Consider the following 15,915-nt stretch of genomic DNA (forward strand, 5'->3'; position numbering starts at 1 on the left):
ACTGACAAATACAGCTATAAGGAGGGGGAAAAAAAGTTCAAGCCAGTGTACAGAGAGAGACATAGTGCTCTGTCATAAAGGGCTGAAGGTGGGCAAATCTGCAAAAATGAAGTAAATGAGCTGGATCCCAGGCTGAACAAGAAAGCAGCTTGTTCTACAAGCAATCTGAGCTACTCGCATTTAGGTAGCTGGGCAACTGCCTTCCCCAAAACATTAGTACTAGAAGTGAAGAGGACAAAAGAGAGCAACAGATAATACAAGAAGAGATAAGACACTGGTAGAAATTAGAGACAGACATCACGGGAGTTGTTGGTAGAAGCAACATCGGAATTGTAACAGACACGGGGTAGCTGAAAAAAGGGAAGTGAAAATGAAGGACAAAAACACCTTGAAGCAAACAGAATGCAGAATCATCAGTAACTGGAGCCCAAACAGGAGCAGAAAAGAGAAGAGAGCAAAGGAGAAAGGCACTACTACAACACAAATATGGGGGCCTAGCCTAAGCCTCCCTAATTCCACACTTGTAGGTATATAATGTAAGGTCATTTCTTTTGGTGAAGAAATATACTATTTAAGACTTTTACCTGCAAAAAAAAAAGTTCGGCCCATTACGTGCTCAAGAGAAGTCCAAAACGCAAGGAGAAGTGTCAATAAGAGTAATAGTGCTAGACATGAAAGTGAATATTTAAAAGCAGAAAGTATTTAAAGCTTTGTAGTCTAAGAGGAAATAAATATAAAAAAAAAAGACTAGATTATCTCTTGATGTTTCCCATTAGTAACATTCATTTGACATTCATTAGCAGGTTCCCAAAGAAAGAATATTCATTACCCTTACCACATAAATTAAGACTCAACAATTCTTTAGAAAACACATTGCCAGGGAGAATCTTTGGTACCTCGGATGACCCAACAAAAAGACACTTACCATGCAAATAATGATATCACCTAAGTATAATCTAAGTATTTTGTAAGTATAAAAAAGTTCCTTCCGGTAAGAGCCTCAACTAAACCACAACCTGAGCTAATGACCTAATGCTGCACAGAGGGCTGACATACACACTGCAGCAACCTGGTTATGCAAATCTTAACTCTTAAGATCACTTGCAAAATCATTTTTCCAAATGTTTGCTGGCACAATAAACAAGTGTTTAGCAAATAAAATTAGCAAAGCAGCTTTTAGAAGAGCAACAAGGTCAGGTACTCCTCTATATTTTTCATTTTCTGTTCTTCTTATTACTTCCTTAAAGCAGAAAGCCACAGGAAGACTAGATAAACTTACTGAGATACTGCCATCAAAGGAAGAAAACCAACTGAAATTCTACAAAGTGTACTATGGGGAATATTTTAGACCAGCTAGTAAGGCAGCAAGACAGTGATTTCTCATTCTAAGGATTGTTACTGAAATTTCTAAGAAGCTAAGAAAAAAAAATCAGGAGCAAAAAAGAAGAAACAAAAAGAAAAGCTAAGCTTCAAATGAGACAAAAGAAACATTCTTCAGGATGAAGGAAACCTAACAAAGTGGTAGCAGCAGAACCCTGAGCTGCAGTCTACTCACAAAAACAGTGAAAATCAGACAGAAGACGAAAATACTATAGTTCAAGAGGCCACAGAAAACAGTAGCATCACAAGGGCAACACATTGTTTAATCACCGTTAAATTCCAGATGACAGCACTCAAGGACAGAGAGAGAGGGAGACATCAGTGCCTGAAAAAGAAAATGTGAAGAACACAAGGGAGGGGGGAAGCAGGGGGAAAGGGTCAGGTTCACTTAGCAGCAAGAAGCAGCAAAATCTTGAGTGCAAAATTAAAACCAAAAGCAAGAGATTCCAGGGTTCATTGGAACAAAATTGCAGTGACCAAGCAACTAATTCTTAATGATGCATTTTAATTACAAATATTATTCAATAAAGACTATGAGAGCTTATAATCCAGCAGAAATTCTCAGGATAAGCAACGACATCTGCCTTGATTTTTCAGCAAGGAAGACTACTATGTCTAAGAAGTACGGAATGCTTCACCTCAAAATATGCAAATACTTCTCCAGAAATAATACCAAACTTTACTCAGCAGATATTCAGTATGCAATAAAGGACATACTGGAATACACCACTTACTCTAAGTTTTGTCCCTGGAACACAGATTCAACCTTACTACACCTTACACTGATTATAGAGTATCATGGACACTTGGTCTTCTTAGAATTTAAACTCTTACTAAGAACTTTAAAAATAATCAGATATAAAGAAAAGCAACGAGTTGAATGCAGCAGCACTGAGTCCTGGATGGCTTCATTAAAATACTAACATTGCTGTCTGAAATCTACCAAGAAGCAGCTCAATTTTTCAACCATCCTGGCCATAAAAACACAAAATTTACACTCAGTTTTCTTCAGTAAGGTATCTCTGAAAACATAATTTGAAATCTTTTGAAGTATGATGGAAGACTAATTTAATAACCTAATTTATCTCCAACACTGACATAACATTTTCTCAAGCATAAAACTGTGGATAACCCCAAGCTCTTATTCCTCACTGGAGTTAAGTAACTGGTAACAACATTCCAGAAACTCAGAATAAATGCAAAAGTGAAGTGAACACGATATCTGAAAAAAATGACTATTTAGTTAACTGGTGCTCTATCATAGAGTCAGGAGTTCAACTCAATTACCCTCATGGGTCCCTTCCAACTCAGGATATTTTAGGATTCCATGGATCTCAAGAAATTACATTAATTGCCAGCAAGGCACCCTAAGCCACTGGATATTTGATGTTACTAAAGCTCAAAAAAACAATTATTTTATACTACAGGTAGTCAGCCACTGCATTGCCCGCACGTACACTTTCTCCTTTTTCAAAAAAACCTGAACTGCCTGGTCCTTTGGAAAACAGGCCTGTGACTATGCAATTATACTTCCCTAAAGTAGCGTACCAACAGTTTTCAGCATGCTGGGATTAATACTTGGGTACTTGTACAGTGGCAGCGGTTATGATTGATGATATGCAAAGATCTGATCTGTTGCAAAGAGGATGCAAGAGAAACCACAAAGGAACTACACATTTCAGCCTGCATTTGGTACCACATAATGAAGGCCATACACTGAAGCTTCTGAACATTTTCAGCCAATCTTTTTATTCTAGCAGATTTCGCAACCTTCCTTTGCAGAAATATTCTGCCCTTAAAAGATAACGTATCTAGCAACAGCCTACAACAAAGTATCTACAAATCTTTGGTTACACACCATAGCAGTCTTCCCCTACCATCACTAGAGATCTGAACACATAATTCTTCAAGCTTTCTTGAACCTGCTGGCATCACTTTACTCCACATGCTATGAGACTGAACGACACACAGCATTTTCAAACATGTAAGGCTGAAATGAGGAGAATCATTCTCCATTGAATTCATTGCTACTATTAGGTACCTGTGAAAGACAGACACTTGTTTAGGCCTCTTTCTACATTCAGTTGGCCATAATGTTGAAATATGTAGCATGATAAAATTGTGCCTTTTATTTTTTTGGGAAGGTGAAGACCACTAGCATGACAGTTGTTTTATTTAATTGCTTATGAGATGTTCAAAATACAAGAACTGTGAGAAAAGAGGATTTCTAAATACTGAAGTTTAATGTATAGTCCATAATCATATTTCCAAATACTGTAACTGCAATATAGTCATTAGGTGTATTGGTATTGTCTGTATGCCCATGTCCTTGCCTGTGTGCATTTTAATCTACTAATTCTCTCTTAGGAATTAAGAACATTTCTAGCCACTACTTAAAAGCAAGTAGAGACTTGAAGCTCTCAGAATATAATAACAGGTCCCTGTAAAATGATAAATTAGAGGGTTACTACAGTCTCATAGAAAATGCGGTAGCATTCTCTATAGCAACGTCATGCAATAAAGCTTCTTCACTGCATCTTGACTGTAGCCATGAAACAAGTCTCAAGTAGAATCAACTACACATTGTAGTACACACCAAGATTGAACAGATTCAGTCTGCCATTCAAATTATTTGTAAGTTTAAAATAGGGACAAAAATTCCACTTGCTACAGTAGTAGCTTCAAATAATATGGCCTTTACTTACTGAAATAGGGTCATCCCCCATGTTTCATACCCCCACCCCCCTTTTTTTTTGTAATAATTGCTAGCTAGGGCTTAATATACCATTTTTCTCTTTTGGAAAAGAATTAGATCTCTTGAGCCATAACTTTGTACTTTTAGAATAGAAAAAATATTCATAGTAGACTGATAAAGGAACCTAGCTCATCTATCTCACAAACATATGCACAAATTTCCAGACCAACTTCTGAGAAGAACAACTTTATTTATAGGTGCCAATTGGAAGCTTTTAACGTACTTGTAACGATAAGAAGTTTAACTGCTTCGATTTCCATTCATAAAGCAGAAGGGTTTCTAGTGCACTATGTAATGAGAAGAAAAACTACTACAGAAGGAATACAACACTCTTAATATTTAAAATGTCTTAGAGAGACATAGCATGTGTATGATGCAGTCTAAATGGATTTTATCTAAGCAGTAAGAGTTTTAAATGTTTAATATTTCTGTTTACATTAAGTACTTACTCCTCCAGATAGCAGCTTTTCACAGAATTGCAGGATACTTGAGGGTGGCAGATGTGATAAATTAGACACCTCTGGAGGCTGTATAGTTCAATCCCCTCTGCTCAGACATAGATCTACTACAGCAGGTTGGTAAGGGTCACGTCCAGTTGAGTTGCAAGTACCTCCAAGGACGGAGACATACAACCTACATGAGCTCTCAGCTCCACTTCTGCTGTTGGACCACACTGACAAGTAAGTTTTTCCCTAATATTCAGATGGGACCTTCTGTATTTCAGTTCGTGACCATTTCCCCTGGTCCTTTCAGTGGCCACCACTGAAAAGAGTCTGGTTCTGCCTTCCTTATTTCCTCCTCCCCACCCCACCCCCCCAATCAGGTATTTATACCCATTGCTAGTATCTGCCCTAGGCCTTCTCTTCTGGAGACAAAGCAGCTCCAGCTTTCTTGGACTCTCCTGGTACAACAGATGCAGCAGTCCCTCTATCATCTTCACGGTCTTTTGCTGGACTCACTCCAATATGCCCATGTCTTTCTGATACTGAAGGGACCAAAACTGGACACAGTACTCCAGATGTGGTTTCACCAGTGCTGTCCTAAATCTAAAGATACCAAGCTTCACATTTTACTTTATCTGAAATTCTTCATCCTCTCTCATATTTCAGTTGTTAGACACAAACAGCACAACTTTACCATTTTCCATATGCAGATTATCAACAACTCGGGCTTTTAGAATATAATTTTCTATCTTCTAAAACAACAAAAACCCCAAAACACATAAAGCAAATATTATTCTAATCATTTGAACCCAAACACAGACTAACTGAAGATTGAGCAAATAATCCAGCACAAGCAGGACCTCCAAGAGGAAGCCAGATTTAAACACAACACTAAATCAAAAAAGTGAGTGACATCTCTCTAATCTGGTAAAACATAGCTGTTACTATTTAGACATACCTAATAAAACACCAGACTGTCTTTTGCTGTATCTTACTAGAGAATTCTTCTTATAAGAGAAAGAAAGAAACAACAGCAAACATATACAAGTGAGACTAAAAATGGTCATCATATTGTCTTAGTCATAACATTTATTAGAAAAATTGGGGAGGAGCTTGTGACTTCTGACTTTTGGGATTCATGTTTTCAACTCTGTCACTATATTAAGGAAGGCTGTAAACTTATCTTAAAAAGGTATTCTTACAGTTGATTTTTTTTAAAGCTTCATCTCTAAGAAAACAAAATGTATTTCAAAACTCATAAAATTATTTACAGACACAGTAAAACTCGACAGAGAAGACATTGCTGAAAGAACGTCCAAGATGCAATTACGGTAGTTTTAAACTTACATTTGAGTGTTTCTCCAGCATAAGGGATATGCAGCTTAAACCGATCACAGCTAGGTCCAGGAGTCAAGGATGTACAGCTAAAATGAAGATAAGAAAAGAATGTTTTAAGTTGTTTTTAAGTTGTTACAGATGGCAGCAGATGCTAACGTTACTCTGCAGCAAACAAACGACGGACAAAGTAACGATTTTGTGAAGATTAAAAATACTCATCCTTACAATTTGGGGAAAAAGAAAAGGTAGGAAGGATGCAGAAGGCCCATTCACTCCTGAACAGCAGTTCTCGCAACATCATGAGAAAATTTAGGATCTGTGCCAACAGTTCTCTTTCCCATTTTAACACAAAACATACACATAAAAATGCCCTGTTTTGAGGATGTTATTAGAATATCCACTAAGCAAAGCCATCAAAGTTCTCTATGATGTATACCATTTTGCAAATGACAATTCTTTACATATACCATAATAACATGGTTGCACGCTCTCTGTCCTGCCATCCTGACACCTGAGATTAATCTTACTTTTAATACATCAACAATTCAGTCATTTTCACCTATTTTAACCTTTAGTTTCTCCCTTCTGCAAAGTCTCACAGGAAGCCTCCAGGTAAGCAAGTTGCAGAATCTGCTTGGCTCTGACAACCAGGCACAGAGGTTTGTGATCTGTGACCAGCTGACAACTCCTGCGTACCTGAATACTGCAATGACAGTTGGGTCCCACGGTGATGTGCGAGCATTTTACCAGCAGAAGAGTGACTGAAACTGTTTAGGGTCTAGGCTAGAGATGACTATTTCATACCTTATAAGTCATATACCAAAACCAAAAATCTCAGCTATACTGAGAAAAATGACGACATGAATTGTTTCACCGGCAGGAATGGCAATGGTCCCTGGAGCTCTCACCACTGGAGGCCACTGGGCACAGGACAGGTTCCCGTAGCATAACTGCTGGAAGCCCTTAGCAGTCCATTCCTTTCCATACCCAGGCATTCTGATTATCCAGCAGTCTTCTTGCCAGTCTAATAACATTGAGAATTGTTTGTAGCCCCAGCACAAGAGCTACACTTGTTGCAAGCCACATAAAGCTCACAATGAAAGAGAGGCTGACTAGACAAAATAAACAGTGAAAAGAAGTTAGACAAAGGTAAAATAACTTCCCAAAGCTCAAGTATCAGATCACTGGCAGAGCTGTAATACAAACCACTGACAACATCATGAAACAAACGATGTGTTTACTGGGCCACACACACAGCCAAAGCAAAAAGAAACGAGTATGCCAGAAAGCACAGAAAAAAATCAGATCCTACACTGCAGACACAACACAGTAACTCCTGCAGCTGTACCTGCCTTACTGCAGAAGCAGCAGGACAAACAAGGTATTGCTTGTTTGCACTAATACACTCGACGTGCCATTTCCATCAGACACTGCCAGTACAGTCTCTTCTCTCTTCCAGCTTCCTAGGGAAACTATGTGCAGTGCCTTCAGATTGTTTGCATTCAGTAAGCTACACTGACAATTTAATCAAATTTGTGCCCTCACATAGCTTCATCAAAGAGGAAGCCATAGAACTACAGATAATTAATTTCACTTACGTTTCCATAAAACTAGACAGAAAATCAGCAATTCACTTGTGTGCACCTAGAATCTAACACAGGTACAATTCACAGCCTGGATTGGTTCAGCAAGAATACACTGTGCTATCTCAGTATCACAGACATGAGATAACTGTCCTTGCAAAGGGAAGCAACAGATGTCCTATCTTCACCCTAGGAAGGTTTTTGCAATGTCTTGTGAGAGCACTGTGCAAAACAATCTACAGAAACATGATTCAGATACAACTACTATCAGATGTGTACAGAGCTTGCTGAAAGGCAAGTTTCATGAGAGATTAGTTCTCATCTTGCTTCATGCAAAGCGCACTGAGGGGGGGGGTGTCTTCTGGCAGAACACTATTCAGAACGTCATTGAAAAGCTCTGACAATAGAAAAGAGATGTTTTTTAAACCTGCAAATGATGCCAATGTGAAAGGGAACGCAGCACGCTGGATGCAGCACCAGAACTGAAAAATATTTTGATTTAATGTGCTACACTAATACTTTTTGAATTACATCTAAATATGGCTTAGCCAGAACAAAAAGTATCATTGCCCTCACTGGGAGTAAAATTAGCTTCTGTTTAAGAACATGCAAGATTGGAGACCCAACACAATAGAAGTAAGGGAACAACATTTTTTCAAAGATGCATTTTATTAGTAGGTGAGAGCAGCAATAAAGGAATGCCCACTGTTCGAGTGTTTTAATGGCTGTGGATGAATTTAACAGCATAAACATGAGAGTTATTATCTACTTTCAAGTCATTCCTAAGGCTCACATCACATAAGGCCAATTCTAGGAAGCATACAAAAAAAAACTCATTTACAAGTTCCAAACTGTATCTGCAACATCAGTTAATATTTAATGGCAGCTTGTTTCAAAGTATCACAGGTCACAGTTATTTTTTCCACAGTAACATTATTACTAGCTTTTCAACAGAAAAAAAAAATCTGATCCTACAATACCCTACGATCTTTCCGCACAATGGGCCATTTGGAAATACTTAAGGAAAGTACAATATTCTTTAACATTAAAATAAAATAAAGCTTGATTTAATGGTAAATGTCCCTAAAAGGAATACTAAGTATTTTTCCTAGATTATTATAATCCACTAGAGATGTTTTAAATTTTACAGGTCTAGAAGTGATGAAAAATGACAGTATTCAGGTGTTGTTTTTTGTTTTGTTTTGTTTTTTTATTTGCTGTTAGTGGTGATGTGTTTTTTTGTTGTTGGTGGTAGGTTTTTTTGACAAATTACACTCTCGGATTAGGCTGCGAAAGAGACTTCAAAAACTGCAATAGTCTGAGCAACCAAGCATAAAATCTTACATGCGTCCATTTGGAAAGAGGCAGCTACTTTTTAGTATAAACAGTAAAAGAACAAAACTCTTCAGGCAAATCACAATTTTGGTACAACTAGCAGCCTGTCTGTGGCCATATTTTTACCGAAAGTCAGAAATAACGCCATGGATATGGGCATCTCCTCTTGCCTTATTTTCCTTAATGCACGGAACCTCACATAATTACCTGACCCAGAAGCTCGGCCTCTATCCTCTCCAAAACGTAATATTTCACTTTTGATGATCCTTTTACTTAGCATGGCCCCCACAAAAGTGACACTGAAGAAGAATGATACAATAAGGTCTTTTAAAGATTTTTTTGTTGTCCCATCTTCACAGGAAATTGATAGAACAACAATATCTGGTGTTGAAAATGAATTTCAGAAGCTGACTTCATCTCATGATGAATAGACATGCTACCTATTCATGGAAAACATTACATTGATTTGCATACCTTCATCGAAGTACTTAATGTTTTACATAGGAAAGCCTTGAAGCAGAGCAGTAATTAATGTTCTGATGCTCAGAGCAGTGATATGAATGTCTTCTTCCCAGAGTATTTCAAAAGCATCTAGAAAGGCAGTTCTAGTTGAGCTTAACAACAAGGTTCTCTTACACCAATATATCACTAATTGACTATTTATAATTTCTGTTTTGTTAAATATAAAAAAAGGTTATTCCCTGTCTTTCTGGGCTACTTTAATGTTTTACAAGACTGAAGCCACAATAAAGAAGACTCTGGTATCCCCAGATTTCAGTAAGACTCTCCTATCAACTAGTCATCTACAATAGTCATCTAGTCTAGTCATCTACCTGAAAGCGTTCTCAAGTTGAGCAGTTTTATAGTACCTGGGCCCTAGTAAAACCTTATCCAAAAATAAGTTCTACACCACATCACAACTAAACAAAAGCTCAACTACTTACCACCTTAATCCTTAAAGTCTGGAGATGACTGGTTACTCTATCAAAAAAAAAATATATAAAAAAACCACTTCTTTATATCCTTAAATATTATATTCCAGTCTGAAGCTCACTTTTAAAATCAATCCTAAAACTCTGCTGCTTAGAATCATGTAATCCACAGCAAGTGTTCAGAATCATCAACAGAAGTACAACAGCTCTATCAAAGAAACATACAAATCTTTTTTTTTAAACTGGTGATAAAAGTGTATGAGTCAATATTCATGCCAGATTTATTTGATGACTATCAAACTTCTTGATTAGAAAGGTATGTGATGTGTTTAGTGATTCAAGTCTTTGTTTTCCAATCATACAGAAGCTTTTATGCCATTACCACCTGCAGATAAATCATCAATAAATTTCACTGTGCAACAGCAAAGAAAATTAGACTAAGAATCTGAGCCACTATGATTTCAGGAACTTGATATTGAGGCTGCCTAACCTGAATAGCCAGAGATGCAAAATCTCCTTTAATCTCACGATGCTTAGGTTGTTACAGCTGCTGTCCCTGAGGAACAGTATTTGTTTAGATAAAGGACAACATTCATTGTTCACTGGGCTATTGATTTAAAAGCCATGTTTCAGTGGCAAACACTGCTAAAACACACACAAATAATGAGCAACATGACAAAGGAAGTTGTGACCACTGGCTGTACTCCTAACCATTCCCAGCTCCAACATACCTAATACAAGTTTCAAATAGCTCCTGTATATGCCATAGAAAGACAAAAGACACTGTTAGGGGAAAAGGAGGTCAAGTCCCTTCCATGATGCAAGAGGCCGAAGAAAATGAGCTTTGTGTCAGCAACAAGGAGACACAACTCAGCCGGGGTTCAGAGGCTGAAGGTTTTTGTCAGTAAGAGTCAAACAGCTCAGAGGCAAAGACAGGCAAACCCCACTCCTTGTTACTAACAAGACCCTTTCTGGCTGCGGTTATCAAGAAGCAACCACCTTCAGTAGCCAGCCAGTAGCCTGAGCAGAAACCACAGCACCCTGGCACACAAGCTAGCTGCCACGGATAGAAATTTTCTGAGCAATGAAGTGCGAGTGTCCCTGATAACAGGTGAACTGCCATGGTTTATAATAGCAGCAAAGGAACTCTGGAGCTCGACCATGTGTGTCCCCCTAGCAAAGGCAGAAAGAAGAAAGTGTTGGTTGTTTTCATATTTCTTTTTTTTTCCACAGGCAGCAAAGTCAGAAGTCCACCAAAAGCTCATATTCCAGCATTTGCCAAGAAAAAAAAAAATCAATGTTAAGATTCTGTGGAACAGCCTTCGTAGAAGCCTTTAGATTCTTTCTTCCCATCTCTGTAGATGGGGATCTGCTCCAGTGTTCCTTCCTTGAAGACATAATACTTCATCCCATTTAATTAAGAACTAATTGCAACAGATGGGTAAGTCATCAACAGAACCATTAAGAATAATTACAAGTGGGAAGGAGAGTGAAAGGAAGGCCAGCAGCAGGTGACAGTTTTAGTTTTATTTTTTTAAAGGGATCAGAAAACAGAAAATTGGTGGAAATCACAACTTAGAAAGCTGACTTGAATGGTAAAAATCTCTATCGTAGTCCAACTCCCTATCACACACAAGGCACAAACCTTTACAGAGTCCTGCAGATACACAAGAGTAGCACCGAGCAGCTGCTGCTGAAAAAGAACAGACCTAACAAAAATTCTATCAATTGGGCAAAATTTGAAATGGGAGAGATATTCTAATCAACTAACGCTCAGCTTCAGTTCCCCTTTTTTGTACAGGCATACATATTATATAACATGATAGAAAGAGACTTCCATTTAAATGATAAAACTGTACACCACCGCTTCTGAGAAATATAAAGACCCAGCCACATTTAGAGTGATTGCTACTTACATGTATACTTTCTTTAAAATATGGAAATCACAAACCTGAATCAAATTTTTAGGAGTTAGAGACACTGTTTTCGTAAGACTCATTTGTACCCTAGCTGGTTTGCTCAAACGTAGTATAAAAATTAAGCTATACAAGAGGTCTACTCTTGGTATTGCAAAATGATGATGATGATGTTGATTTTCAGTCCTGTTAGCATGGGTGATACTCCGTAATTGCAATAGCATTTCAATTCATATTTGGGAAACTCCAACGTGTCACCAGATACGCCAAACATATTCCCAACAAGACCTTCACCCGCTGTAAGTGCTAATTTTCCTATATATACATATTCATGTTTTCTTGTATGCATTGAATCTTAATTGGGACCTTTAGAAAGGAGTGGGATACTAGGCAGAACATATAGCCTAGGAAAACCACCCCTCACCTTCCCACTGCACCCATGGGCATATTCACCTTTTATAAAGAGTAAAGTTCAAAGAACTATTTAAAATTAATTCAGCTGCCAGCAACCTGTTTTCACTAAAAACAATACACAAAGGCATCTAATGACTACTGTCATTAATAAAACAAATTATAGCAGCTGTATCTCAGCAGTAGATGCAGATTTGCTTAATGTGAATGGGGTCTTTGCCAAAACAGATGTTGCAGGCAGGGAAAGCTTTGGGCCTGTTTCTAGAACTTCAAAACTTTCACATCTGCCACGATCTTGCAGTAGCTGCCCTGCAGTCTCCCAAAGTACGGCTGCCTCTGCCAGAAGCAGACATTCAGCCCAGCCTCTACAGGGAAACTGCAAAGGGGGGAGATGAGCAAGCGCACCTATATACATTTTGAAATCACCTCAGAGAATTTCTACATTAAGTGAAAGCATGCACAAAGCCCAAGACTGTGATTTGGTTAGTACCACAAGTTCCTGTTCATTTTGCCTAGGAAGGCTGCTTTTAGAACATTTTTTCCAGTCACAGTACAGGTTGGAAATGGCCACCGCAAAAAAGAATAAGGAAGACCGAGTTGCTAACCAGCACCAAATCTAATATACTTGCAAGTCTACTTGCAAGAAAAGCTCTGAAGAGCAAACTATCTCAAAAGTCTGCATACGTAAAATCCCTAAAGTTTAGGGTTGGAGCTCTCTATTGTTGGGAGCCAATTATGATACAAATTGAGAAAAATAATTAACAAGCGACAAAGGAAAGCCACCAACAAAACATGCTTTAGAAACATCTATTACAATCAAACTCATTATTTTTGTAAGCAGGATCTTTTCTTTTATACTCTGGTAATTGACTGCAACTTCCCTTAAAAACTACACACAGTGCCATACTCCCCAAAAGAACGGTAAAAACCAGAAAATGGAAAATGTAATGAACAAGCAACTGAAAAACTAACAGGAACTATTATTGAATTGCATATTGAATTGCAATGGGATAACACTTGTAATACATACTCCAGTGGAGTAATGTTTTGGTTAGTAAACTAGCAAATTCACAGCATCATAAACTACCCTTCTGTTAAAAGTTCAGGCAAAGAAAAGGAACTACTTTATTGTACTTTAAGACCAGCTGTATCCCAAATTCTTGGAATTCATAAGCAAAGTTTTAGAGAAGAGCACGAAAGAATATGCACCCTTTGGATTTACTTTATCTTCTTTCCCTCCTGTCAAACTCAAACTCTTATTTCGTATTTCCACAGGTGCCATTTGATTATGTGTTACTTTTTAATGAATTAGAACTTAATCATCTCTCACGTTCTACTGCTCAGTAATGTGAATTCAGTTTCTGAAGAAAAAAAAAAATCACACAAGGTACGTTTTCACTTTCATATTACTCAAACAAAACAATTCTTTGCCAAGTATGAAATTACAGTCTACCACCTGGAGTTTCATATCTTTTCAGTGTTCACAGAAAGCATATTCGTACAGCAAGTCTCAAAAGCCAAGCTATTATAAACCTAAGTTTTATTAAGTCAATTAGTATTGCTCCCAATACTGCCTGTAGTAGCCATAAATGACTTAAGAAAAAAGAATCTGGGAGTCTTTATTTCACATCGCAGAACTGTTTAGTTTACTGGAAAATGTAATGAATAAGCATTAGGAAAAAACACAAGGACTAAGAGCATAGTCCATGTATATTTATTTCCTCCTTTAACTAACCAAACATTACTAGGAGGGGTCCAGTGATCCTATATCCTTTCTTTTAACGTTGTCTTTCAAAGTCCAAATCCAACTGTATATTGTCACAGCTCCCTGGTCACAGATCTCTAATTATGTCATTTGCTGATTTTATAAACTCTGAGAAGAAAGAAATTAGGTTAATGCAGCAAACAAGAATTCAGTTCTTTGGATATGAAAGTTAGGCTAAGCAAGGATCACATTTTGAAATTCATAACTCCATAGCTTTCAGCTGCATATACATTCAATGGGGCAACTTTAAAGTGCATCTAGAGGACCTAATATTAATATGAAATATTACAGAACTGAAGACACAGCTGAAAGCCTGTTTTCCGTTGAACAAAGAAATGACCATCCACAACAGAGCAACAAGTACTCTGTCACATTTTTGGTTTAAAAAAATAATAAAATATTGCAGGGATTCATAGGAACACACTTCTTTCTTTTTAGGGAAATATACTTTTTTTTTCCCCCCCATCTGCTCCATAATAGAATTTTGCGATATCCTTTAGTTAGTTAAATTTCATTGGGATTCTTTTATTTTACAATAATAAGAACATCCAATCCTAGTGGTCTAATTTTCTTTTTTCACTCCTGTACCACATATTAGGAAGATGAAAATCTGTGAAGTATACTTCCAAGTGAACTCATATCAATTCCCCTCCCTCAGGAAAGACAAAATAGATATAATTCCTGTTTATGATTTTTTTTTCCTATGGATTACTGCAGAAATTGACCTTTATCTCAAGACTGAAATCAGTACCTTCAATAAACATATCAATTTCAAGAGCAAAAGAAACTTTTTTCACTTATATTAATAACTCTAAGCATTCTTTTCAGATGTTTACTTCCAGTTGGATGATAATCGCTTCAAGGTATGTCTACACTGTGCAATGCGATGTCAAGAAAATGCCCAAGCTGCATATCTCAAGCAGCAGTGTAAAATATCTTAGGCATAACACTGCATTGGTGTGGTTATTCAATTTCCAGTTGAACTTGCGATATTGTACCAACTTGAAAATCCAGCGCTGGACAGTTACCTGAACTGTCAGAGAAGTTCATTTCTCCATAGGTCAGGAAAAAAAGCACCATGAGTGATGCTTCCAGAGATCCCACGGCATTCATAAGGCTGCATTTAAAAGGGCAACAATAGGGAGATGCCAACCAAACTGCCAGCAAGAAACTCCTATAACAATGAAACTCTCCTTTGAAGAATTTTATTCAGTCTTACATAATGATCAATATATTGTATGAAAAGGCCTACACTGTATTTGATTTCCCACACTGTTAGAGAATGGTTGTGTAGTTAGACAATAACGTACGGATTCTGTTTTTAAAAATTAGTGGTTTGCTTCATTGTTACTGACTCACAGAAATAGCTTACAGGACCATTCCCGTTAATTTCTGCTTGCTGTGATATAAATGTGGCAGAATCAGATCTTAAACGCTGTTGCATACTGGTGCGTTGAGTCTCTGATGATCTCCTATGCTATTAAAGCACCTAAACTTATCAGAAAATGAGACCAGCAAACAGACTAAGCCCAAAAAGTCATAACCTTCAGCTTCATTACAAACGTACATTAGACTTTTAATGTTATGCCATGTATGTTTATATGCACATGAGAGAGTCAAGCATACATGAAGTGTAACTGGATACATAAGGCTGGAAGAATTTACCAACCAGCTATCCAGGAACATATTCTTCTCTACTCAGCAGAAGAAAAAAAAAATTTAAAGCCAGTTGTTCTTAGCTTCTGATCAAATGTACCATACATGCAAGATCCATGCTACACTAGAGATCTGTCCAGCTTAGATGCAGCATTACTTTTTAATGCATGTGATAGAAGGGTTTGGAAGATAAAGAAGTTGGACCAGGTACTCAGCTGTTGTTGTTTTGATACTTAGCAAGTTCTCCTAATAGTTAACTTCACAACAAAGAAAAGTTTTTTCTTCCGCTGTGATGCACAAAGCAGAGAATTAAGACAGGTATCTGCTATAACAGCAGGAAGACCTGGACAGATTTACAGCATATTAACAAAACCTCTGGCTTTCAAAAAGCGTTCCATGAG

General features: G+C 37.5%; 1 protein-coding gene across 9 annotated transcripts in view; it reads right to left on the reverse strand.

Moving 5' to 3' along the window:
• Positions 1-15,915, reverse strand: part of BABAM2 (BRISC and BRCA1 A complex member 2) — a 168,546-nt gene that overhangs the window by 142,873 nt on the left and 9,758 nt on the right. For all 9 annotated transcript variants that reach the window (XM_066993820.1, XM_066993821.1, XM_066993819.1 and 6 more), the window contains one exon: positions 5,926-6,002. In XM_066993820.1, the coding sequence (XP_066849921.1) occupies positions 5,926-6,002 (77 nt within the window). The remainder of the gene's footprint in view (positions 1-5,925; positions 6,003-15,915) is intronic.

The sequence above is a fragment of the Anser cygnoides genome, chromosome 3, assembly GCF_040182565.1.
Source record: "Anser cygnoides isolate HZ-2024a breed goose chromosome 3, Taihu_goose_T2T_genome, whole genome shotgun sequence".
In the NCBI taxonomy this organism is placed as follows: domain Eukaryota; kingdom Metazoa; phylum Chordata; class Aves; order Anseriformes; family Anatidae; genus Anser; species Anser cygnoides.